Raw genomic sequence first — 24,910 nt, forward strand, 5'->3', positions numbered from 1 at the left:
ACATGACACCATGGTACGTAAAGAGGCCTTTCGGGCACAGAGACCCCCACAGTCAGAGGTGGACAGTGGCAGCAGGGGCCTGTCAGGAGATCACTTAGCTTGGTCTGCTCACCTCCCTCAGTCTGGTTTCCACCCCAGAGAGTTGTGAGAACATGGGGTGGTCACAGATGGTGGCGGGCCTATTTTATTTCAATATATTCTTTCAAAGAGTGGTTATTTTTCAGAGGGGGCAGTGAGTTGAGTGGAAGCTAGTCATGGAGGGACAGCAAGGGGACCGAAAGCTATAGCATGGGGGAAGGCTTAGTCTGAGCAGAGAGGATCACATCAGGGAGCCGTGGTCTGCAAGTTCCTGAAGGGCTTGCCGGAGACAGACAAGTAGACGTGGGAGTGTGATTCCAAAGAGAGAATGAGGACATGTGCATGGGCGCAGGGAGGAGTGGCAGGAGCTCCCGGACCCCCAGAGCTGTCTAGCAGAGCCGAGACCTGCCCGGAAGTACTCCACACCCTTCCAGGCAGACCAAGGGGCATGAGTGAGTGGGGGCGACTGGGCGTGGCTGGGATTTGAACTCAGTGGGCTTGTGTCCCTCTTCCTTCTCCAAGGTTCTGTGAGTCCCCCTTAGGGGAGTTGCGGTGGGGGGAGGAGTTGCAAGACTTGTAACAAAATCAGGAAATGCACTGTGGAGTCAAAGACCTGCAGGTCTCCAGGCATGGGGGTGTCACAGAATGAGACCGCACACTGCTGTGGCTGAGGACAACCGGGCAGTCAGGCCCAAGCGCCGGGTTCAGGCCTCCAAAAACCCCCTGAAAATGCTGGCGGCCAGAGAAGATCTCTTTCAGGAATACACCGAGCAGAGACTAAACGTTGCCTTCATGGAGTCAAAGCGGATGAAAGTAGAAAAGAGTGAGTATCTGAAATCCCTGCCTGCTCCTGTGCTTGGGAATGGCTTCTTCCATTGCTTTAATCATGTCTTGGTTTTCTGCCTGTGAAGGCCAATAATGGTGCTCGGAAGCCCTCATGAGGTAAAAAGGAGTAAATATGAACGTACGTATGCACGCGTACCTAGAATTGAAGGATTTGTCATGGAAATTCTCCCAGAGGGTATCACCTGTTTAGTTTGTTAGTTCTAATTATACTGGGATTCAGTTTTTTGTCTTTGTTTTTTTTTTTTTTTTTTTAAAAAAAAGACTTTGGTCTCATAATGTTCCCGGGCTCATCTCAAACTCTCTGGCCTCAAACAGTCTTCCCACCTTGAATTTCCCAAAGTGCTGGGATTACAGGCATGAGCCACTGCATCTGATTACAAATTATCCCATTCTGTTGTGTTTTTTTTTTTTTCTGGAAGTGAGAAGAGATGGCTATTTCTGTGTATGTTAATTCAGCCATTTTCAGCTCTGTCGATCCTGAACAGTCATTCTTCATTTAATCTTATTCAAGAGCAAGCATTTGATCTTGTAGTAAAATGGCTTGAATCACTGGTGTTTCTAATCCTAGATTTTTATATTATTCATTAACACATAACCAGTGCTTTTCAAATTGTTCTTGGTAGGACCCTCAGCTTCTAAAGTTAGGATGTGAGCTGGAGGGAGCAGGGGGAGCTGGCTGGGGGCGATGGATGGAGGAGAGGAGGTGGATTCCAGACTCACCCTCACTGTGGCTGAGCCACGCTGCTCCGATCTGCCCAGTAATGTGGGGTTCCATCATTCTGAAACAGTGGTTTTCTTGGTTTGAGGTGACAACATGCACAATCTTGATTTTTGGAATAATCTTGTTATAATTTTCATTTTCCCATAACACTCATAACCCAATTTCCTGATGTTTTTCTTAGAAATATAGTATTTAGCTGAAGTGGTTGAGTCCTTTCATTATAACTGGTTTATTAAGAAAGTGTATTTCAGACTCGGCATGGTGGCTCACACCTGTAATCCCAGCACTTCGGGAGGCTGAGGCAGGAAGATCGCTTGAGCCAGGGAAGTCAAGGCTGTAGTGAGCTGTGATCGTACCACTGCACTCCAGGCCAAAAAAAAAAAAAAAAAAAAAAAAGTGTATTTCAAAATCAAGCTAAAAATCATATTTTAAAATCACACCATAATGAATTGACAAGTAATTTTACATACATTTCCTGTGCTTCCACTTTTGAGGGCTCATGGGTCGGATTAGTGATGACTAACAGACCCTTTGGTGTTTATTGTTTTGCACTGAAAACCCAGTGTCTTGTAATTACAATCTTAACTCTGAGAGCAGAAGAAAACTTTAGCCAGTAAAGAAAACTTCAGCAGCGTCAGCCTGCAGAGCCTGAACCTGACAGAACAGAACTCTAACAGCGCCGTGCCCTACAAGAGGCTGATGCTACTGCAGATTAAAGGTATTTCAGAGCAAGATATCGTCTAGTTGATCACTTTGCCTTTAGCAAAAGATTAGAACCTAATCATCCCTTACAGAGCGTCTGCTTTTTTTCTCTTTACATATAAAGGCTTTTGGTGACAGATGTCTAACAGTCATCCGGCATCTATACATTCCAGCATGTAAAAGTTGTTAGGATTTAGAACAGCTTTCAGTGGAACTGCAACAAGTGAATCCAGCTCCTGGCATTGTACTAATGCGGCTGGTCCACGTCGTCTCAGTTCTTGTCCCTCTGCACAGTGCGGTGTGACAGTTACCAACAAGCCGTTTATATTCTCGATGCTGTATTTAGTTCCCAGCACGGTGGTTAAGCATTGAATTGCACATGTGATCAAACTTGGGTATGTTTCCCTCTCGGGACTAACTTGAAAAGACAAAGGTGTTAGGTCAGTTGTGAATGATTTCTGACTGTAAATATTGTTGCTGTAACTGGACCTTCTGCGTTGTGTTTCCATATTCAGCCCGCCCAGTGTCTTCCAACTCCAGCTTCTCAGAAGTCACCCTGGCAGGTTTAGCCAGTAAAGAAAACTTCAGCAGCGTCAGCCTGCGGAGCGTGAACCTGACGGAACAGAACTCCAACAACAGCGCCGTGCCCTACAAGAGGCTGATGCTGCTGCAGGTTAAAGGTATTTCATAGCAGCTGGGCCCAGTGACCCAGGGCCCGTGGTTTCTGTCTGGTCACCCGAGGAGTCCTGACACATTCATCGCCTGTGCCGGGAAGGAAACCCAAGCTTTTTGAGAACCTACTGTGTGTTCCTTGCTATGCAACATCCTGTCTCTTGAGCTTCCCCAGATTCCATGAGGTAGGAAGTATTCTGCCCATCAGGGCTGCCGGAGGCAGGAACGTGTCTGGGGTCCCAGCAGGTGCGGGGTGGCAGAGCTGGATTCGAACCCACGTCCCCCTGACTCCAGAATCCCAGCTTTTGCTCCTGATGTCCCGCGCCCCACGAGGCGGCTACATATTCATGCTGTTACCAGAGGCGCCCTACGTCATCAGAGGGGCTCTCTGCTCCCTACCCCATTCTCCCTGTCAGTATAGAACCGGGAGGAGGAGGACACAGCTTGGAGAAGGAATCAAGAGAAGGTCTAGCAGATGCAGTCCCCCTGCATTCCACTCCAGTTCCCTCCTGTCCATGGCAGGGGAGATTTCAAAGACGAACTTAGCGGGCGCTGGCCATGAGGAGGGAGACTCGGCTGCCCCCTGGTGGCCACTGTGTAGATGAATCCTCGAGAGGAGAATGAAGGAATCTCTCCCTCCAGGAGGGTTTCCCATGTGTTTCTGCATGACCGCTGTCCTATTGCGTATTTAAAAAAAAGAACTAGTGGCAAGCTCAAGTAACCTATCTCTGTCCTGAGACCTAAACCAGAGACTACATGGTCAGTGTAATTGTGGAAAGCTCAAAATCAACGAATACTTTGGAGAAGGTGCTGAAAGCCACAGAAGGCCGTGCCTCCCTCCTTCCAGTGGAGAGGCCCCTAGGGTTCACAGTGGAAACTCCCCAGGGGAAGATCAGACCCTTCCTGAGGGCGTGGATTCCCTTGCTGAGGCCACAGATGTAACTGGGTGCAGGGGTGGCCAGGGGAGAGAAAGCCCCCAGGTGAAGCGTGAAGGAGGGAAAAGGAGCCCCTGTGTTCATTTCCCTGGAAGGGGGAGCCTCAGTTCACCCACACACGTGACACTGACAATGGTCCTGAGACACAGGTGACATTTGGGAAAGCAGGGACCAGGGAAGCAGTCACTAGTGCTGTCATGATGCCCTTTCTAAATCCCCCTGCTGCCACCCTAGGCCATGGGAACTAAGCAAAAGCGTCCACAGCAGGGAGGCTTCCGAGGTGGGGTATGTCCTGTCCCCATTCTGTCTGGGAAGACAGTGACCGTTTGCCTCGTGTTCAGGAAGAAGACACGTGCAGACCAGGCTGGTGGAGCCTCGGGCCTCGGCGCTCAACAGCGGGGACTGCTTCCTCTTGCTCTCTCCCCACTGCTGCTTCCTGTGGGTAGGAGAGTTTGCAAACGTCATAGAAAAGGCAAAGGTTGGTATCTGGAAACTAAAAACGCTGTAGCAAATGTCCCCTTTACACAGGGAGAGTGTTCTCCCTGGTGTCAGTCACAAAGCTTCTCAAACGCCAGGTGTTGCATTCAAGTGAAAGGGATAGGTGATATTTCTTTTCCTGAATGTCTCTCAAACATGATTTCATTACATGTTTAAGTGGGATGTTTTAGGACTATGACCTACACCCCCAGCATTTAGGTCCTGGGTTCCTTCTTACTCCTGCGTAAGAAAAGGAACTGGCCCCTCTTTGAAGACCTTTATCTCAGGTCGCTCTGAAGTTCCTCCATAGACCTATTGAATGAGAATGTCATGGGGTAAAGCCCAAAGAATGAGTATTTCTTAAAAGCGTCACATGTGACCTATTGAGATGGAGAACTATTGCTCTAAAGAATTGAAGCTTTCAGTTACATGTTCTTGAGGTCACTGAAAATACTCAGTAACCAGCATCCACCCACCCCCGTGGTCACAGGCCTTCCTTTCAGGCGCAGTTTCTCCTCTCTGGTTTTGACTGTGCTGCTCTGTCTAGCCAAGGGCTTTTCTACCCAGGTAATGCGTTCCTCTCTTTTTTTAGGCCTCAGAACTTGCAGCTTTAATTCAGACAAAGAGGGAACTTGGTTGTAGAGCTACTTACATCCAAACCATTGAAGAAGGAATTAATACACACACTCATGCAGCCAAAGACTTCTGGAAGCTTCTGGGTGGCCAAACCAGTTACCAGTGTAAGACTTTATTGTACTTCAGAGATTGACTAGGCGTGAATCTCTTTTCTTCTCCCTTAACTCCTTCTAAACCAGCTACTTTGCAATGGAAAATGTGATGCTCTCCTGTTCTTATCCCTAAGCTGCTGGAGACCCAAAAGAAGATGAACTCTATGAAGCAGCCATAATAGAAACTAACTGCATTTACCGCCTCATGGATGACGAACTTGTGCCTGATGATGACTACTGGGGGAAAATTCCAAAGTGCTCCCTTCTGCAGCCCAAAGAGGTACAGTCCGTGGGCTCTGCCCTTCAATGACAAAGTACATCAAAAGCACTCGGCACAGGCTGCCCAGGAAATTAGATAGCAAGTTTCTAATAAAGGTTAGCCAGTGTCAGTTCCCACTGTAGATCATTTACAGCTTTTTAAAGGATATTTGTGATTTCAAATCATTACTGAAATCTTAAATGCTAATAAGGAATCCAGAATATTGTTCAGAGACTGCATGGATCTTTAAAAGCTTTTATACCTTACACAAAATGTAAATATTACTTAGCCCTATCTCTTGCACTTTGCATAAACATTAACTAAAATATTTTTCAGTCCTTAAGTTTGAGGAATAATAGATGCATGTATGTATAATTTGTGGACTTGCCAACTAATGTGCTGCCTTTGTCCTGTCACACCAGTAAATATTGGTTAATCACATACACTTCCAGTCCCATTAAGTCTGCTAAGTGTCGAGAAGGTGGAAGACACAAGGCCCTTCAGTGTAACTGGACAGAAGAGTCTTAGGAGGAATGTCATCTGGAGCAAGGGTGGCTGTGTGATATGTATGGGCATTTACATGGGAAAAAAGTCACAGAAAAAGAAATCTTCAGGAATAATTTTACACAGAAAGTGAAATCGAGCTGAGTTTAGAGTTAAGCAAAATTTGAATTGCTGGAAATGAAGGGAGAAATCATTCTAAGAGAAAGAATAAAACAAACCATGAAAATAAGAACTAGTGCTATGTTCAGGTATTCACTCAGCAAACACTTAGTAATCAACCCCTCCTCTGTGTATTGCTGCGATCTGATCCCTGCCCTTAAGGATCTTGGAATTGTGTACAGGAGAGAAGACACCACTGGACCCGAGTGCCTGGTGTGTGAAGGAGCCTCTGTGTATATATTAAGTGAAAGAGTGAGCACGAGAGAGGGAGGAACAGGGGAGGGGGAGGAAGGAAAGAACATAGGAAGATGTGCTTACACAACTCTTGTGGATCACAAGAGGAGGGAACATTATCTCGGCCACTTAGGACACTGGGAGAAGGAATCACGCCCCCGGGGCAGAGGCTGGCTTGGTGGGGCAGTACCAGCTGAGATCTCATGGCCTTTTTGTGTCTGTACTGGTTGCTCCATTAGGATTTCTGTCTTCCTGCGTTTGACTCTCTGTTAACAGAGACCCTGATTCAACTGTTGCATATTCTTGAAGTTAACAAATTCTTTTGTGCCGTTTCTCCCAGGTACTGGTGTTTGATTTTGGTAGTGAAGTTTACGTGTGGCATGGGAAGGAGGTCATGTTAGCACAACGAAAAATAGCATTTCAGCTGGCAAAGCACTTATGGAATGGAACATTTGACTATGAGAACTGTGACATCAACCCACTGGATCCTGGAGAATGCAATCCGCTTATCCCCAGGTACTCCTGCCGCCGCCCAGGATGGCAGATTCCATTCGATCCCTCTGTTCTCACCGCAGTCCTCTACTCTTGCTCTTTATAGGGTTCAGTTTTCATAAATGATTATATGCAGTGGACCGTGAATATTCACAGAAGGCACTTCTTTCACTTTTATCCAACTACTGCAGAAATATGGATGCTGTAGTCTTCTGGAAGAGGTTATGTGATAGTTGATTTCTTGAAGTGAGCAGGAGATGCTGCAAGTTCCCACCTGTGGCACTCCAGGTGCTGCCGTGGCAGATGAACAGCAATTGTTTAAACAAATCACATGCGGATGTGAAACGCTTCCCCAGCTGGAATTCAGTCACCGATATGAAGGTGCAGAAGCAATGTGCTTCTTCTAATTCACACCTTCCCAGCATCGCCCTGAAATTCCAGGATTTATCTGGCAGCGGATGATGTTGATGCCTTTACACCTTTTGGGAAGGGAAGAGGGGAGGAGATGGCATTAAAATAATGACTGTGATTTTAATATTTCCCGCATGTACTGGACTCTTAAAGTCATTTTGGCAATTCAATAGAATACGCGAAACCTCTAAAATTATGATTATGAAACAAAGAATTCCTACAGGCAAAGGATTGTTTTTTTAACTATCAGACCAAAAAGAAAGTAGTGCTTTTTAACTATGTGTGGCATTATAATAGATTAGAAATTAAATGATTCCACTATGTTGGCCGGGATGGTCTTGAACTCCTAACCTCAGGTGATCTGTCCACCTCGGCCTCCCAGAGTTCTGGGATTATGGCCCTCAGCTCTACCTTTTTCTAAATTACCTGTGTCCTTGGATACAGAGCAAATTCTAAAATCCCAAGCCCGCACAAGAGCTCCAGGTGGGGCTGTGCTATTGTCTTTCCTGTCTCTCTCTGCTCCCCCAGCTGCTGCCCTGGCCAGTGGCCTAGAAATAAGTGTGCAAAACGCACTTTGTGATCTATGAGTGTGTCCATTTTAGTGACAGGAGAATCTGTGCTCTGGAGAGCTTAGCTGTAACATGACATAAAATAGTAGAGAATTGAGGCGGGGGGAGCTGCCTCTTCCCTACATCTGTTAATTAATTGAAGGGAAACTTGGTGAGTGTCTGCAGGTGATGGGTGGCATAGATTAGATGATGAGTAAGGTTTGCCCGCAGCTCCTGCCATTGCTGAAATCCCCACTCGGCATGCCACCCAGAGCATCCTAAGGACAAGAATTTGCTAGAATGTGGCCAGATACAGGAGCCCACGCCTGTAATCCCAGCACTTTGGGAGGCTGAGGTGGGAGGACTGCTTGAAGCCAGAAGTGCAAGACAGCCTGGGCAACGTAGTGAGACCTGGTCTCTATTAAAAAATTAGCCAGGTGTGGTGGCACATAACTGCAGTTCCAGCATTTCCAGAGGCTGAGGCAGGAGGGTCACTCCAGCCCAGGAGTTTGAGGCTGCAGTGAGCTATGATTGTGCGACGGCACTTCAGCCTGGGCGACCAAGCAAGACCTTATCTCAAAAAACAAACAAACAAAAAAGAGGCCGAGCGCGGTGGCTCACGCTTGTAATCCCAGCACTTTGGGAGGCCGAGGTGGGTGGATCACGAGGTCAAGAGATCGAGACCATCCTGGTCAACATGGTGAAACCCCGTCTCTACTAAAAATACAAAAATTAGCTGGGCATGGTGGCGTGTGCCCGTAATCCCAGCTACTCGGGAGGCTGAGGCAGGAGAATTGCTTGAACCCAGGAGGTGGAGGTTGCGGTGAGCCGAGATCGCGCCATTGCACTCAAGCCTGGGTAACAACAGCGAAACTCTGTCTCAAAAAAATAAGAACTTGCTAGAATGTAAGAAAAGTCTAGTCCTGACATGGTTCATGTCACATTGTCACATTCAGGCACATCAAAAACTCCATGGATGCAAAGGTTTGCAAAACTTCAGACTAAAATAACAAAATGTCATTATTTGGTAAAATGCAGGAAAATAAACCATTTGTTCTATATACCACTTATGTGTTTTGAGGTTTTTTCCAGTAGCTGCTGTGTTTTAGGTTCCTTTGTTTAACTTGGCTTAATCTCGGTTCTTTTCTTGTTTATTGTCCCAACCCCCCAACCCCCACCCTGCAGAAAAGGACAGGGGCGGCCCGAGTGGGCAATATTTGGGAGACTTAACACAACGAGACGATTTTGTTCAAAGAGAAGTTTCTGGATTGGACGGAACTGAAGCGACCGCATGAGAAGAACCCCGGGGAGCTTGCCCAGCACAAGGTATCCCGGCGACCAGGTCTCAGCCTCGGGGCTTGGTTCGGGTCCCAGCAAAAGTGGCCTTGAGGTAAAATGATCAAATCAGGTGGTTCGCATGACCGTCACCTCAGATTTATCAATTCTTTGTGGTGAGAACATTCAAATCCTCTCTTCTAGCTGTTCTGAAATATGCAATACAGTGTTGGGGACAGTGGCCTATTGTGCCGTAGAAAAGCAGCTCGTTCCTCGCTGATTGTCACTCTGCGCTGTTGGCCAACATCTCCCAACCCTCCCTCTGCTCCCTCCTTCCCTCACCCCCTCCCCATAAAACAGATGCCAGTATCAGCACATGAAATATGTCAACTAAAATACTTTAATTAAAAAAACAAACACACACACCCTTAAAGCTAGGAAGCCTTCCCCGGACTCACGAGTAGAACAGCAGACTGGCCTCCAGTTCTAGCCTGACTCCGGGAGGTGAAGAGTCTGGTTTGCACCTGTTCTTGGGCATCCATGTACTGTTGTGGCAATGGTTGTTCAGACCTCCCAGAGTCTTCCTGGAACTGCAGCCTTTCCCTCACTGCAGCTAAGCATCCTGGGACACAGTGTGGAAGCTGTATTTTTATGCTGTCCCATGAACGGCTGAAGCAGTGTTGAGTGTGACAAGGAATGGCTGTGGAAACAGGCAACCTTCATGTTCCCCTGTAGGAAGACCCCAGGGCCGATGTCAAGCCGTACGACGTGACGCGGATGGTGTCCATGCCCCAGACGACAGCAGGCACCATCCTCGACGGGGTGAACGTCGGCCGCGGCTATGGCCTGGTGGAAGGGCACGACAGGAGGTAGTTTGAGATCACCAGTGTCTCCGTGGATGTGTGGCACATCCTGGAATTCGACTATAGCAGGCTCCCCAAACAGAGCATCGGGCAGTTCCACGAGGGGTGCGCCTATGTGGTCAAGTGGAAGTTCATGGTGAGCACGGCAGGTTAGTGAGCGCTTGTGGTTTCTTCCAGTTGAAAGAGGCTGGCTGGCAACCTTGCGGGAGTCAGCTTCCCCAGCACGCCCTGTGGTGCCCTCTGCTGTGTGCGGGCGTGCAGTGGGGCACTCCGGTCATGTGTCTTTGAGAGCCACTTAGTAAACCACAGAGGAGAAAAGGAGTAAGGCCGAATCCCTAACCGCTTAGCCTTGCTAAGGCCGCTGGTGTTCACCTGTAGAAATTGACTTGCACGTCAAGGCTTCCTGGCTCCCTCTCTCCCTCCCTGTCCCTGTCCCCAGAGCTGTTCTGGGAAAGCGATGATTGGCCTCTAAATGATATTTCTCATGTGCGTGTGTGCTGCTTCAATTAAAGTCATTAAGTAGAGAATATCTTTGTGATTTAAAGCTGGAGCCAAATGGTGCTGTAACGTTACAGTAAATACACGCACACAAGGTTGATTTGAAAAGTAAGAGGCTGTTTCTCCCAAGGCTGAGCGCACGGGTGGCCTTTGTAGGTCTGGTTTAGTACAGTCTAAACTCTCCCGGATTCCTGTTTGTGACGTGCCCGATTGCAAAGCACTCACCTGGATGCTTGAAGCTGGGGGCGGGGGAGTCAGGTGAACTCTGGAGAAACCATCCAGGTCTTTGCCAAGGAGGAGCCTTCCTGCAGTGCTCCTCACCCCTCCCACTTAGGACAGCATGCAGGTCGCAGCTCTGTGACGTCAACTCAGCAGAGTCTTTTGGCCTCTTTACAGCCCCCTTGCTGTGCAGGTGCGCCCACCCCGGCGCCACAGGAGGCACAGGCTGATCAGACACCTGCAGGCAAGGAACCACGTGATTTATTTCCTGATTTACACAAGATGCGTCTGTGCATCAGCTGGCATTCCCTGAGCACCTACTCTATGGGAGACACTTTTTGTAGGGGCCAAGTAAATATTTCAGGTCCTATCTCCAAGACGCACATGGTATCAATGACATAGAGCAAGTGCAGGAACAGCCAGCAGGCGACCTTGCTGGGCACTGGGCGGTGGGGTTGTGTGCTGTGCAGAGCCCGGTTGTGGCCCAGAGGTTCCCCCCACCCCCTGGGGCAAGATGCTGGATCTTTACTTGCCTCTAGCTGAGGGCCTCCCGGGCTCCCTGAGACTGGTTCTGTTGTGATGCTAATTTCTCAGATGAGGACCAGGACAGTAAGATCAAGGAACCTGCCTGAAGCCACACAGCTAGCAGAGAGCTGAGGTCGACACTCACATCCAGGTGCCCTCTTTCCAAACCCAACCATGCTGTTAACCCACTCTGTGGGCAGGGAGTCAGAGGGGGCTCCAGCACAGGATGTGGGGAGCTGCGAGTCTGGCTACAAGGAGGGGCCGAAGAGCCCAGTCACCAGACAGGGAGCAGGTCAGGGTTGAACCAGCAGCAAGGCGACTTGAGGCTGGCTGCTGAGCACACCAAACTCCAGGGGCTCCTTAAACAGCAGGAATGGGATCTTCCAGGGCCCAGGCAGCTCCTGTCTCTCCTTCCAGGGAGTAGTGGGGTGGCAGACAAAGACCCCCAGTGGGAGGGACTCCCTTCCCTTCCCTCCCCTCCCCTCCCTTCCCCTCCCCTCCCTTCCCCTCCCCCTCTGCCCCTTCCCCCTCTCCCCTCTCCTCCTCTTCTCCTCCCCTCCCCTTCCTTAACAGGGTCTCACTCTGTCACCAGGTATTTTCTTCCTTTCTTTCTTTCCTTCTTTCTTCCTTTCTTCCCTCCCTCCCTCTCTCCCTCCCTCCCTCCCTCCCTCCTCCCCCACCTTTCTTTCCAGCAGACTTAAAACTTTAAAAAGTCCAGCTTTAGAGAATTAGGATAGAGTAGGGAGCATTCAGATTCCAGACTGTCCCTCCAGCAGCTGGGAAGCACAGCCTGATGGCACTTGTGGTGACTCCGATGGCACTTGCAGTGACTCCGTAGCCAATGCAGAAGCTCTGGCCCCTTGGTGACACTAGTCTGGTTCCTCCATCACTTGCACCCACAAGGGCCACACCTGCAAACAAGACTGAGTCAGAGCTCAGGGAGCACTTCTGGGAGGTCAGCAAAAAGCAGTGGTTGTGCAGATGGTACAGCCTCTGCTTGGCCAATGCCAGCCAGCCTGCTACGGTCAGTGTCCTGGCCCAGTGCCTGCAGGGCAGGGTTGCTCGCACCCCAGCAGGGTCAGGAGACAGATGCTCCTGGTGCCAGGAATGCTGAGCCAGGCTTCCCCAGGGCGTGACAGAGGCTTAATTCCTATAAATTAGAGGTGGCTCTGGTGCGAGAATAATTAACATGAGCAGTCTTTACACCTCTGTTTTCTGTTCTTCCTAACGAGCACTCCCGGCACCAAACTCACTCTTGAAATTGCTTTGATGGGTAACATGTCCACACTTCATTTATTTATTTATTTTGACAGAGCATCTCGCTCTGTCGCCCAGGCTGGAGTGCAGTGGTGTGATCTCGGCTCACTGCAACCTTCATCTCCTGGGTTCAAGCAGTTCTTTCTACCTCAGCCTCCCGAGTAGCTGTGATTACAGGCACCTGCCTCCATGCCCAGCTGATTTTTGTATTACAGTTTAGGCAACTGATCAAAGCAGTGAAAAAGAATAGCCCATAAGTCCTTGCCACTAAAAATTTAATCTTTACATTGTTAAAATTAAAAATGGATACAGAGATGAAAAATTAATTTGTATATAGGACTACATTTAGATACGTGCAGGAAAACTGTAAGGAAAAATAGTGAAATGCCTGTTTTGTAAAATATCTTTAAAGAAATAAAATTCTAGGCATACACCTGTAATCCCTGAGTTTTGGGAAGCTGAGGTGGGAGGATCACTTAAGGCCAGGTGTCTAAGACTACTCTGGGCAACATAATAAAACCTCTTCTGTACAAAAAATTAAAAAATCAGCCCGACATAGTGGCATCCGCCTGTAGTCCCAGCACTTTGGAAGGCTGAGGCAGGAGAATCACTTGAGCCCAGGAGTTCAAGGCTGCAGTGAGCTATGGTCATACCACTGCACTCCACTGCTCTACCTGAGCAGCAGAGCAAGACCTTGTCTCTAAAATAAAAATAGTTTCAGGCCGCGCGCGGTGACTCACGCCTGTAATCCCAGCACTTGGGAAGCCAAGGAGGGAAGGATCATGAGGTCAAGAGATCCAGACCATCCTGACTGACATGGTGAAACCCTGTATCTACTAAAAAAACAACAACAACAAAAATTAGCCTGGCGTGCTGGTGCGCGCTTGTAGTTCCAGCTACTCGGGACGTTGAGGTGGAAGAATCACGTGAACCGGGAGGCGGAGGTTGCAGTGAGCTGAGATTGTGCCACTGCGCTCCAGCCTGGTGACAGAGCTAGACACCATCTCAAAAAAAAAAAAAAAAAAAAAAATGCTTTTGGCTGGGCGTGGTGGCTCAGCCTATAAACCCAGCACTTTGGGAGACCGAGGCAGATGGATCACGAGGTCAAGAGATCGAGACCATCCTGGTCAACATGGTGAAACCCCGTCTCTACCAAAAATACAAAAATTAGCTGGGCATGGTGGCGCGTGCCTGTAATCCCAGCTACTCAGGAGGCTGAGGCAGGAGAATTGCCTGAACCCAGGGGGCGGAGGTTGCGGTGAGCCGAGGTCGCGCCATTGCAACAAGAGCAAAACTCCGTCTTTTAAAAAGAAAAGAAAAATTTTAAAAATAAATACAATTGTGGGTATATATGCTCGGGTCTATTTAGAGTGTTAGGACATGATGTTTTATTCAACTGTGAATGTATATTTACACAATGTACTTGAGTGCTAAAAGCTGTTTGGGTCTTCATAAACTGTTATGATCTATTTGAAACATGCCTTTCCCCAGTCATCTAGTTGGTGCAACATATTTTCACTACTTTGAGGAATAGGATTGCTAATCAAAGGCAACATTTTTTGCTAAGTTAGCAGAAATTCCAGTTGCATGGCTTCCAAATGAACTATAGGTATTTATAATGTAGTCATTGATGGTTCCTACTTCATTTTGCCCTCTCAAAAAACACACAAACGTAACCAGTTCAGATCCACAGTGGATGGTAGGGAAGGCTGTTTTTAGTGAAACTAATTTAAGAAATTATTAGAATCATTTATAAAACCCATGTTACAGATACTTTACCAAACAAACAGCCAAAAAAAGTCAAGTAAATATGACCCCTGAACTTTTAGGAACTAAAATGAGTTTTCTTTTTCCCTTCAAACGTTAATACAGTTGTAATGTTGGATATGGGATTGGAGCTGGGAAAAGTTGCGATGATATAGAACCAGAGACTCCAGTTTTGTTTGTTTGTTTTGTTACAGAGTCTTGCTCTGTCATCCAGGCTGGAGTGCAGTGGTGCTATCTCCACTCACTGCAGTCTCTGCCTCCCAGGTTCCAGCGGTTCTCCTGCCTCAGCCTCCAGAGTAGCTGGGACTACAAGCATGTGCCACCATGCCTGGCTAATTTTTGTATTTTTAGTAAAGATGGGGTTTCACCAGGTTGGCCAGGCTGGTCTTAAACTTTTGGCCTCAAGTGATCAGCCTGCCTCGGCCTTCTAAAGTACTGGGTTTACTGGCCACCAAGCCTGGCCAGTTCTTTTACTGTTAGAATTTAACAGGTCTTCTGTACTTCGAAGCTCAGATAAATTCTACCTATGTTTACACAATGCTTTGAATTATCTCATATTTTACACTCATTCTTCATCTAGAATTTAATGCATATGGTATCTTCAGCTTTGTTCTCTTTTCTTTCAAAGATCCTGGAAGTTTTAACTTCGCACCTCACCTGTTCATCCTCAGCAGCTCCTCTGGGGATTTCGTAGCCACCAAGTTCGTGTATCCCGCCCGAGCCCCCTCTGTGGTCAGTTCCATGCCCTTCCTGCAGGAAGATCTGTACAGCGCGCCCCAACCAGGTAAGCCTTGCAGGAGGCAGCTACGCTGAGCAGCAGAAGGCACACCTTCCAGGAAGCCTTTTGATTTTATTCATTAAGCAGCTTCTCTTTGCCACGTACACTCCCAGAACACCCAGAACAATATGTGCTTATGCTATTTCATCCGCATCTCTACACCAGAAGGAAGGAGGGTGAAATCAGCCACACATTATAGCATAAGGAACGAGGCTCAGTTACTTAACCCACCCAAAGACGTCTGCTAAGAACAGGTTGAGCACCACAGTGGTAGAGCTGGAGTTGTGTATTTTGTAAATGTTCAAGGAAAGTGTTTGGAAACTTCTTTCCGCTGTTCAGCAGGTTATCAGAATTAATAAAAGTATTGTTATGTGCACTTAAGCCGCAGCTGCTATAGATAGCACTGCCTTCTTGTTCCAGCTAGACAATGCCTTTTTTGAAGCAGTTCTCTTTATAAAGTGTTATTTTGATAGTTTGTGGATTCTAAAATATATATATATATTTATATAAACACAATATAAGTCAAATATGTATTTAGCAAAGCAATATGTATTCATTCACTTTCGAGATTTGTTTTGGTGTCAAAATAATATGAAAAGGTAGTTGGAGTTGCTTCTGTGGAATGAGCTCTGCCACCAATACGTATCTTCACACACGTTTGGAAACGTTTCCTGCAGCGTTAGGTGTGACTTGTTCTGAGTACTGCTTCCGGTGCTAAAATGAACAAAGAATTTCTACTTAATGGCCTGGACTCTGGAGAATCTATGCGAATCAACCTTTCTACCTTAATATCGCCCCAAAAATGTATAGTGCCTTGTTTTATGTACAGTTTATATACAGAACAGTTTGCTCTGCAGCTTCCATGATGGTTTGGAACATTATCTACAATTTTACCCTCAAATAACCAGAATAAAAACATGTCAATTTCTAATACTTGTTGTAAACATTACATATCATTTTGTGATATGGAACTTTCTTCCTGTGCTTTTGGAAATAAAAGCATCAGAATAAACACAACAATTAGTTGATTGCTTCACATAGAATTCCAAGCATGTTCCCTTCTGGAATTTTTTTGGGGGGGAGGTAAATTATAACTTAGCACCAATATTTTGTCATTAAATATTAATGGCTATACATTTGAACTTAGGGCAAGATTTTATACGAGGTCATAAGATTAAATAAAGAGCTATTTGCCATAAAACTAGTACTCAGTACTATATTGAAGACATATTTTTGCAAATCATACTCAACAGAAGTTTTTTTTTTTTTTCAGATGGAGTCTTGTTCTTGTTGCCCACACTGGAGTGCAATGGCACCACCTTGGCTCACTGTAACCTCTGTCTCCCAGGTTCAAGCAATTCTCCTGCTTCAGTCTCCTGAGTAGCTGGGACTACAGGCGCCCTCCACCATACCTGGCTAATTTTTTGTATTTTTAGTAGAGACAGGGTTTCACCATGTTGGCAAGGCTGTTCTCAAACTCCTGACCTCAGGTGATCTGCCTACCTCAGCCTCCCAAAGTGCTGGGATTACAGGTGTGAGCCACCATGCCTGGTCTCAACAGAGGTTCTTTACCCCAAAACTCTATCTACATTTCAATTTCAGGATCCCAGTGCCTTTAAAAAAAAAAAAAGAAGTATATGGATAAGACATCTAGAAAACTTAAAAATGAATTAGAAAACTCCTCGCAAGGGCATACGTTCTTAAAAGACAAATCCATGGGTTTGAAGGTGTTCTGCAGCCCTACTGTGAGTTCTTAGAGCCCCTCCCTATTCCCTGTTAGCCTTAGTTGAACACACTGGGTCACAGCACATTTGCCCGAAACTGCAGAACTTAGTGCCCCACCCTGCCACTGCACCAGAGCAGGACCTGTAACCTACTTCTGAGAGAATTTGGCGTCATTTTCACAGGTCTTTTTTTTTTTTTTTTTTTGAGTTCATGATATTTATTACTGGGATTGTTTACAGAAAAGCCTTTTATCCACTGTTAACTTAGGCATAATAATTGTGTCATGTGACTTCCTTTTAGAACTATTTTTTTAAAAAATCATAAAAGGTCTGTATCTGAGAAGATACTAAATCAGTGTTTTAAAAAGTGAGGGGATTCACAGGCCTTTCTTGATCTGAGATCCAGAATAAAGCACAGAAGTTTTGAAACAGGCCTCTGTGCAAATCCTTTCTGAACTTGCGTAGCCACTAATAACGGGGAACAATTACCGAGAAGGCAATGAAGAGTTCCGGTGCAGGTCCGGGCGCAGCGGCGCATGCCTGGAACAGCAGCGCTTTGAGAGGCTGAGGAGGGAGAATCGCTTGGACCCAGGAGGTGGAGGCTGCAGTAAGCTGTGATCCTGACATTGCACTCCACCCAGAGCAACAGAGCAGGACCTGTCTCTTAAAGTACAGTGCTCTATTTTCAAAGTATCACGGTAATTCAGATGCAGAAACATCAAGATAATTCAAATGCAAATAACCGAGAATTAACTATATTGGAACGGCATTTGGCCCAAAGAAGCCTTCCTCCTTTTGAAAAGTAAATACATTGCATCGCACGCATTTGTTCTTTTCACCAGAGAAAGGCTGTTGGGCTGCTTCAGGTGACTGACGATGGATGCCCCTCCCCCCCGCCCCAGGATGAGATCAGAAAGATGGACCTACCAGGGGAAAGCGTCGGAGGCTTCCGTTCCTCCCATCAGTCCCATGGATGCGCTGGGAGTGCTGCACCTGTGTGGAAATGCCCCACTGGTCTCACAGTGTCTAAAGCTGACCCTTAGGGATTAATAGAGAAGAAAGATGAACAGACCAGCATCCCTCAGTTCTAATACGGAACTGGTCTCTACTGAGCTTTTCTGTCATGCAGCTGAGATTGAAAAGGAGGCCACAGGAGCAGAGCGAATGCAAGCCAATAGAAAGACAGTGCAGAGGACTCTCAGCCCCAGAACCCTCACAGTCTCAGCAGAGCTGCGGGGATTGTTCTTCATATCTGATGCCATGGGGTTCTGGAAGTCTCTTAAGGGATATATTGAAACTGATTTTGTATTATTTGGACATTGACAATTAAATCTCACTGAATTAAGTCCAACTTTACCATCCGAACACCGTGCTTGAACATGATTTGTTAGCTCCATAAGGGTGAAGAAATATTAGCTGGGTGCAGTGGCTCATGCCTGTAATTACAGTGGTCTGGGAGGCCATAGTGGGAGGAGGGATTGAGCCCAGGAGTTTGACACCAGCCTGGGCAACATAGTGAGGCCCTGTTTTTAACAAAAATTTAAAAAATTATCCAGGTGTGGTGCCACATGCCTGTAGTCCCAGCTACCAGGGAGGCTGAGGTGGGAGGATTGTTTGAGCCCAAGAGGTTGAGGCTACAGTGACTGAGCTGTGATCGCACCACAGCACTCCAGCCTGGACAACAAAGTGAGACCCTATCTCAAAAACAAAGAAAGAAAGAAAGAAAAGAAAAGAAATACTGAGCAATGACTGACCAGGAGCCCATATGGAAGCAAAGAAAAATAAAACAATAATTTTTCAGCAGTGGTTTCTGCATATGAAGAAAGCAAACAGCTGAAGAATGCATTTAGGACCGCAGGACTTGGTGAGTGTCAGGGCTCCTCCTAAAAGACAATGACACAGCAGGACCCCACCTCTCCTTTTTTCCTCCACGCTCACCCTCCGTGCTTCCTTCCTGAAGGAGGCCATTCCGTTATTAAAATCAGGAACTGCTGGCCGGGCGCGGTGGCTCACACCTGTAATCCCAGCACTTTGGGAGGCTGAGGCAGGTGGATCAGTAGGTCAAGAGATCGAGACCATCCTGGTCAACATGGTGAAACCCCGTCTCTACTAAAAATACAAAAAATTAGCTGGGCATGGTGGCACGTGCCTGTAATCCCAGCTACTCAGGAGGCTGAGGCAGGAGAATTGCCTGAACCCAGGAGGTGGAGGCTGTGGTGAGCCAAGATCGCACCATTGCACTCCAGCCTGGGTAACAAGAGCAAAACTCCGTCTCAAATAAAATAAAATTTTGTTTGAGACGGAGCATGGTTTGTCAGTGAGGATATCTGAGGTCCCAGTGGGAAAGATTTTTTTCTTTTGGTTGGATGGGATCTTTCCACAGATTCACATACAGTTACCATGAGGCCACAGCATCTGCTGAAGTCTATTTCTAGTATCATGTTGCACATTCCAGACCCCTCATTATTTGCAGTGGTCCACATTCATTCATGAATACTTGCATTTAGTACTTGTTCATTCAGGTAGTGATTGAGTGTGTGCTTCATTTAAGGGTCAACAGAATACAAATATGACTATATCTAGGCTCTGATCCCCCAGGGGCCTGCATTCCTGGGGAGGGGAGAATAATGATAATTCACCATATGTATAAATAATGATGCAGGGCCAGGCGTGGCGGCTCACGCTGTAACACCAGCACTTTGGGAGGCCAACACAGGAGGATGGTTTGAGCTCAGGAGTTTGAGACTGGCCTGGGCAACATAGTGAGACCCCCTCTCTATAAAAACATGTAAAAATGAGCCGGTCATGGTGGGCACACCTGTAGTCCAAACTACTTGGGAGACTGAGTGGGAAGATCGCTTGAGCCCAGGGGTTCAAGACTGCAGTGAGCTATGATTGCATCACTGCACTCCAGCCTGGGTGACACGGTGAGACCTGTCTCTAAAAATAATAATAACAATGCAACAAGAATCTGTTCTGAGTGGAATTGTGCCCCACTTTCTCCCCCATACCCACTCCCCCAGAAAAGATTGGAGTCCTAACCCCTAGTACCGTAAAATGTGACCTTATTTAGAGAATCTCAGGTCATTCAGCTAAATGAGGTTTTCAGAGTGGACCTAATCTGATATGCCTGTGTCCTTACACCAAGGGAAAATTTGGAAGTGGAGGCAGGCATGCACAGAGGGAAGGCCACGTGCAGATGCCTGGGGAGAAGACGGCCTCTGCAAGCCCAGAAGAGCGGCCTCAGAAGAAACCAACCTGGTCTACACCTTGATCTCAGACTTCCACCTTCTAGAGCTGCCAGGCAATAAAGGTTCTATTGTTTAAGCAGCCCAGTTTGTGGTACTTTGTTACAACAGCCCAAAGAAACTAATTGTGTCCAGAGGGGGGACTTCTGGCTGAAGGTGGGAGGGAGGGGAAGGAATCAGGGTGGCTTCCCGGAGAAGGTGTCTTCTGAATCAAATTTGAAGGGCTGGCAGGATTTCTCACTGCAACAAGACAGGGGTCCTTCAGCCATCAGCTCTGAAGAGAAGATCTGGAAGGAGGAGAGGGAGAGGAGAGGCACGTCCAGTCTCCCACATGTGGCACAGTCAGGATGAGGGTGGAGCAAGTAGGGCCTTGAGGCTGAGGTGAGGGTGCACAGAAGGAAAGTGGACTTGGACATAGACGGGCCAGGGGACCCCGGCAAAGGGGCTCTTCAGATGTGGGGATGACCCAGCAACAGCACCTGTGACTTGATACCTCTGGTCCACAGGGTCCCAGGCCAAGGGCGTCCCTCCTCATTGGGACTCAGGGTGTTTCCAGGGCTGCCAGGCTTCATAGTAGCCTGTGCCCTGCGCCAGCACTTCTATCTCAGACCTTGATGTGGAAACCACTAGAGGTGCTGACTCTATTACACCCTCCTCTTGTCTGATCTCCATATAAAGATATTTCTGAAATCTCCAGCAAACAACACGGTGCGTGGAAAATGGTGGACTTGGGTTTCCTACAGAGAGGGCCGTTTTTTGGTAGACATCAGTGACCATAGGCAGCTCCACCAAATGCTGCTTTGATCATAGACGCTGCTTAGGAAAACGAAATTGTTCTGTTGCATTGAAAATATGGAAAGTTTCAGAATCTTATATTGCTATTTTAAATTATTATTATTTTTTAATTGTCGACTCTTAAAAAATCTTTGGCCCTGGGAGACAGATTAGGCGTGGCACAAACGAAAGACCACGTTATACAAAGTTACGAGACTCGGCTGAGACAACAGAGCTGGGGATGGCGAGGCTATTTAAGGAGGGCACCCGGATGTGGCTATCCACATTCCCCTGTACCTGATGACTGTTGAATAATGGAGGTAAACTGAGGCCCGAGAGTACCTCCTTCTTTACGGGGGCGCTTTAGGGAAAGGCAGGAGAGGAATTGCAGGTTGCGCCCAAACCGGCTGCTTTCTCTGCGTGATTTCATCACATCCTCCCAGGCAGCCTCGAGAGGCACCTGCTGTGCCCTTTACCGAGGAGGGTCTCGGACCTTCAGCTCTTCCTCATCCTCCCAGCGCTGGTCAGAGACCCATTCCAGCGGAAGCCGAGGAGCAACACCTGCCTGGGAAGAACTTTCCTCTTTAACACGAATTTTATCCACAGCTGATAGGGTTGGGGGAGATGTTTGCTGTTAATATCCAAACGTCTCTCTAACAGATTTCTATCATGTTTGACATAACCTGTCAGCTGCCTCCCTCCAGCTGGAGAAGCCAGGAAAGGACATGCGGGGACTGGCCAGGGAAGGAAATAGGAAGCGACGAAGGAGAAACCTTTGCACCTGGTGCGGGGCAGCCGCGCGAGGGAAGGCTGTGGTCAGCAGGGGGCGCTGTTGCTGACCACAGAAGCCACGGCTCCCACTCCAGAGCCGCTTCTAGCCTCGCAGTCAGGATCTGCAGGGGAAGCCTCCGCTCATAGGCACGGACTGGGAACGGTACTGGGCCGAAACCATCCTCCAAAGACCCCAGGCGCCAACTCCAGCTCCATCCGCTCAAGGAACCTGAACTCTACAACGGACTGACCTGGGAACGTTCCCATTGCCCTGATGCAAGCAGTGATCAATTGTCCAGTGACATGTACTTACCCAAGGGGGATTCTGGGGACCACAGTTCCTCTCAGGCTGGGCTCCGCTCCGCCTGCCCGCTGCCGGCATGCACACGCATTTTAACTTTTTAAAATTTTGCTGGCTTCTTTAAACCTCTTCCCTTTGCCAGTTTTGCCATCTATAGAATGAAGGTGTTACCTTTCTTTGGCTCAATTAATGTCAGGAAAGCTCTCTGCAGATGAAAAGCGCTAAATTCTATTTATCAAATATTTAATTAGCCACATTTGATGATGATTCATAATCATCTATTCAACTTTCTGAATTACCAAGCAGAGAAAATGGCATGATTAGAAATATAATTTTAAATACTGTTTTTCAGAGATCTTGTACCTGTCAAGGCTGTGGGAGAATTTCTGAATTAGCATACCGGTTCCTGCCCTATTTTCCAAGCCCCTGAAGAAACCATGTTCCTTCCCATTCAGCCCGTGGCTGGGGCCACAACTTCCCTCCTCCACCCACATCTGGCCTGGGAGGTAACTCAGCTGCAGGGCCCCAAAGGCAGCTTCCAGGGGGTCGGACCACAGTGCTCGGACCTCGCCCCCAGCCCGAGCTGAATGGGAAGGAACAGCATCTCTTCTGCCTAGGGCAGTTCCTTCATGTTCTGTCATGGGCCTGCCCGTTTTCTGCCCTGGTAGGGACTCAGTGAGAAGAAGCTAGGTCATGTAGGAGACATGAACAGTTTCAAGAGCAAGACACCCAAGCACCTCAGAGTGTAAGGGGATTTCCAGGCATTTCCAGTTGCTTCGAAGCACAGTCAGCAACATGGCCGGGTTTGTCTTCAGCTCCCGGCTCCAATCCAACCAAGACTGTGGGTTCTGTTGTGCACATGGCCTCTGAAAGCAACACAGGTTTTTTCTTATTCATTCATTCTGCAAATATTGGTTTAAATGCTATGCTAGATATGCAGGCTAAATTGGTAGAGCCAACTATCTTTGACTTTCTGGCAAAGCGTAATTTTCAAAAATTAAAAAAAAAAACCTCATCATATGGATAGATGGGAAGTGCATGTCACTTGGGGTCCTCAAGAAGCAGGCACCAAGACAGAGTTAGATGTGCAAGACGTTTACTGGGAGGAACATTTGTTGGGGATGAGAACAGATGGAGCAGGAGAAAGCAGGGAGGGCCTTGGGAGGGTGCTGCAGGGCTGGCCCCTAGGAAAGGAGAGGGGGAAGGAGGGAGAATGGGGAGGAAAGGGCCTCTGAGTGAGGGGCAGCTCTGAGAAGGTCTCATCAGCCCTATGGAAGCCCCTGGGCAGCAGTTATCCCTTAAAGAAAGTGGTCAGAAATGGCCAGGCCAAGGACCCCCTGACTGCCACTGGCTGGGCCTGTCCACGGCACAAAAGGTGTACTATGGTGATCCCCAACCTTTTTGGCACCTGGGACTGGTCTTGTGGAAGAAAATTTGTCCGTGGATGGGGAGAGGGTAGGGGGTGGCTTCAGGAGGAAACTGTTTCATCTCAGGTCATCAGGCCTTAGATTCTCATAAGGAGTGTGCAGCCTAGATCCTTCTCATGTGCAGTTCACAAAGAGTTTATGCTCCTATGACAAGCTAATGCTGCCACGGATCTGACAGGAGGCAGAGTCAGGGGGTACTGCTTGCTCATGGGTCAGCCACGTACCTCCTGCTGTGTGGCCCAGGTCCTAACAGGCCACACACCTGTGTCAGTCTATGGCCTGGGAGTTGGGGACCCCTGGTGTAGGGAATCCAGAAGGCACTCCACCTAGAAGCTGCTGACTGGACCACACTTCTTGAGACAGGCTCTCACTTAAAATTTGCTGAGCAGGCCAGGGGAGGTGGCTCATGCCTGTAATCCCAGCACTTCGGGAGGCCGAGGCAGGAGAATCACGAGGTCAGGAGTTCGAAACCAGCCTGACCAACATATTGAAACCCTGTCTCTATTAAAGATACAGGCGTGGTGGTACATGCCTGTAATCCCAGCTACTTGGGAGGCTGAGGTAGGAGAATCACTTGAACCCAGGAGGTGAAGGTTGCAGTGAGCCTAGATTGCATGCGCCATTGTACTCCAGCCTAGGCGACAGGGCGAGACTCCATCTCAGAAAAAAAAAAAAATGTTTGCTGAGCAATCACACTTCCTCAGCTGCCCTTGAATGTGCCGATGACTTGTTGAAATCATTAAATCGATAATGACAGACAGAATAGTTACAGTTCTGAGGAAGCCAGGGAAAAATATACGTATACACAGACACATAGATACTTATGTATACAGAGGGAGAGAGTAGACAAAGGAATGATGGAATACAATTTTAAAATGACATTCAAAATTGGTGAACATCCTACAGGGTAATAAAACTGTAACACACACAGTTATTTTCTACTTGCCAGAAATCCTTTACACCTCACTGGATGAAAATCATCTGTAGTTTATCAGTTTTCTATAAGTTAACATGGAACTTTAGAGTCTAGGCCTGATCCATAAACTGTAAATCAGACAAGACAATATTTCCTAGAGAGCCAGACACCTGCAGGCAGGCGTGTTGGATAACACACAGGGATAGGCATGTAATCATCTTTATGCCTCGCTTCCAAGTTTTAGGTAATTAACACTTCTCTTGGGGAGTTACATTCTATCAGGGGAGGGATATAAATAAATAACCAGTTCAAATAGCGTGACAAATCTGTCACACAATATTTATTTATTTATATCCCATAAAAGGGGCACTGAACTCAGACTTAAGTTGTGAGGGCACAAAGGCATCCCACAGGAAATGACACTTAACATAAGCCTCAAGGGTTGTGAATTAGCCAGGTGCAGGGAGGGAGGAAAGGGCAGGAATGAGCAGAAGAAAGCAGGAGAAAACAGCATAAGGGTGTTTTTCTGGTTTTGTTTTGTTTGAGACAGGGTCTTGCTCTGTCACCCAAGTGTGATGAAATTATGGCTTACTGCAGCCTCAAATTCCCAGGCTCCAGTGATCTTCCTGCCTCAGCCCCCTGAGTAGCTGGACTACAGGCATGCACCACCATTCCCAGCTAACTTTTAAATTACTATTATTATTTTAAAGACAGTCTCCCTCTGTTGCCCAGGCTGGAGTGCAGTGGTGCAATCACGGCTGACTGCAGTCTTGACTTCTCAGGCTCAAATTATTCTTTCAC

At 47.5% G+C, this 24,910-nt stretch overlaps 1 protein-coding gene across 1 annotated transcript in view; it reads left to right on the plus strand.

Moving 5' to 3' along the window:
• LOC100386548 (supervillin-like) overlaps positions 1-19,999 on the plus strand; it is a 40,890-nt gene extending 20,891 nt beyond the window's left edge. The window contains 11 exon segments of the mRNA XM_078333092.1: positions 729-901; positions 2,872-3,027; positions 4,296-4,432; positions 5,024-5,171; positions 5,294-5,439; positions 6,656-6,831; positions 8,952-8,992; positions 8,995-9,092; positions 9,777-10,053; positions 14,799-14,954; positions 19,821-19,999. Of these exon segments, the coding sequence (XP_078189218.1) occupies positions 729-901; positions 2,872-3,027; positions 4,296-4,432; positions 5,024-5,171; positions 5,294-5,439; positions 6,656-6,831; positions 8,952-8,992; positions 8,995-9,092; positions 9,777-10,053; positions 14,799-14,954; positions 19,821-19,999 (1,687 nt within the window).
• The last annotated feature ends 4,911 nt before the right edge of the window (positions 20,000-24,910 follow it).

The sequence above is a fragment of the Callithrix jacchus genome, chromosome 7, assembly GCF_049354715.1.
Source record: "Callithrix jacchus isolate 240 chromosome 7, calJac240_pri, whole genome shotgun sequence".
NCBI lineage: Eukaryota > Metazoa > Chordata > Mammalia > Primates > Cebidae > Callithrix > Callithrix jacchus.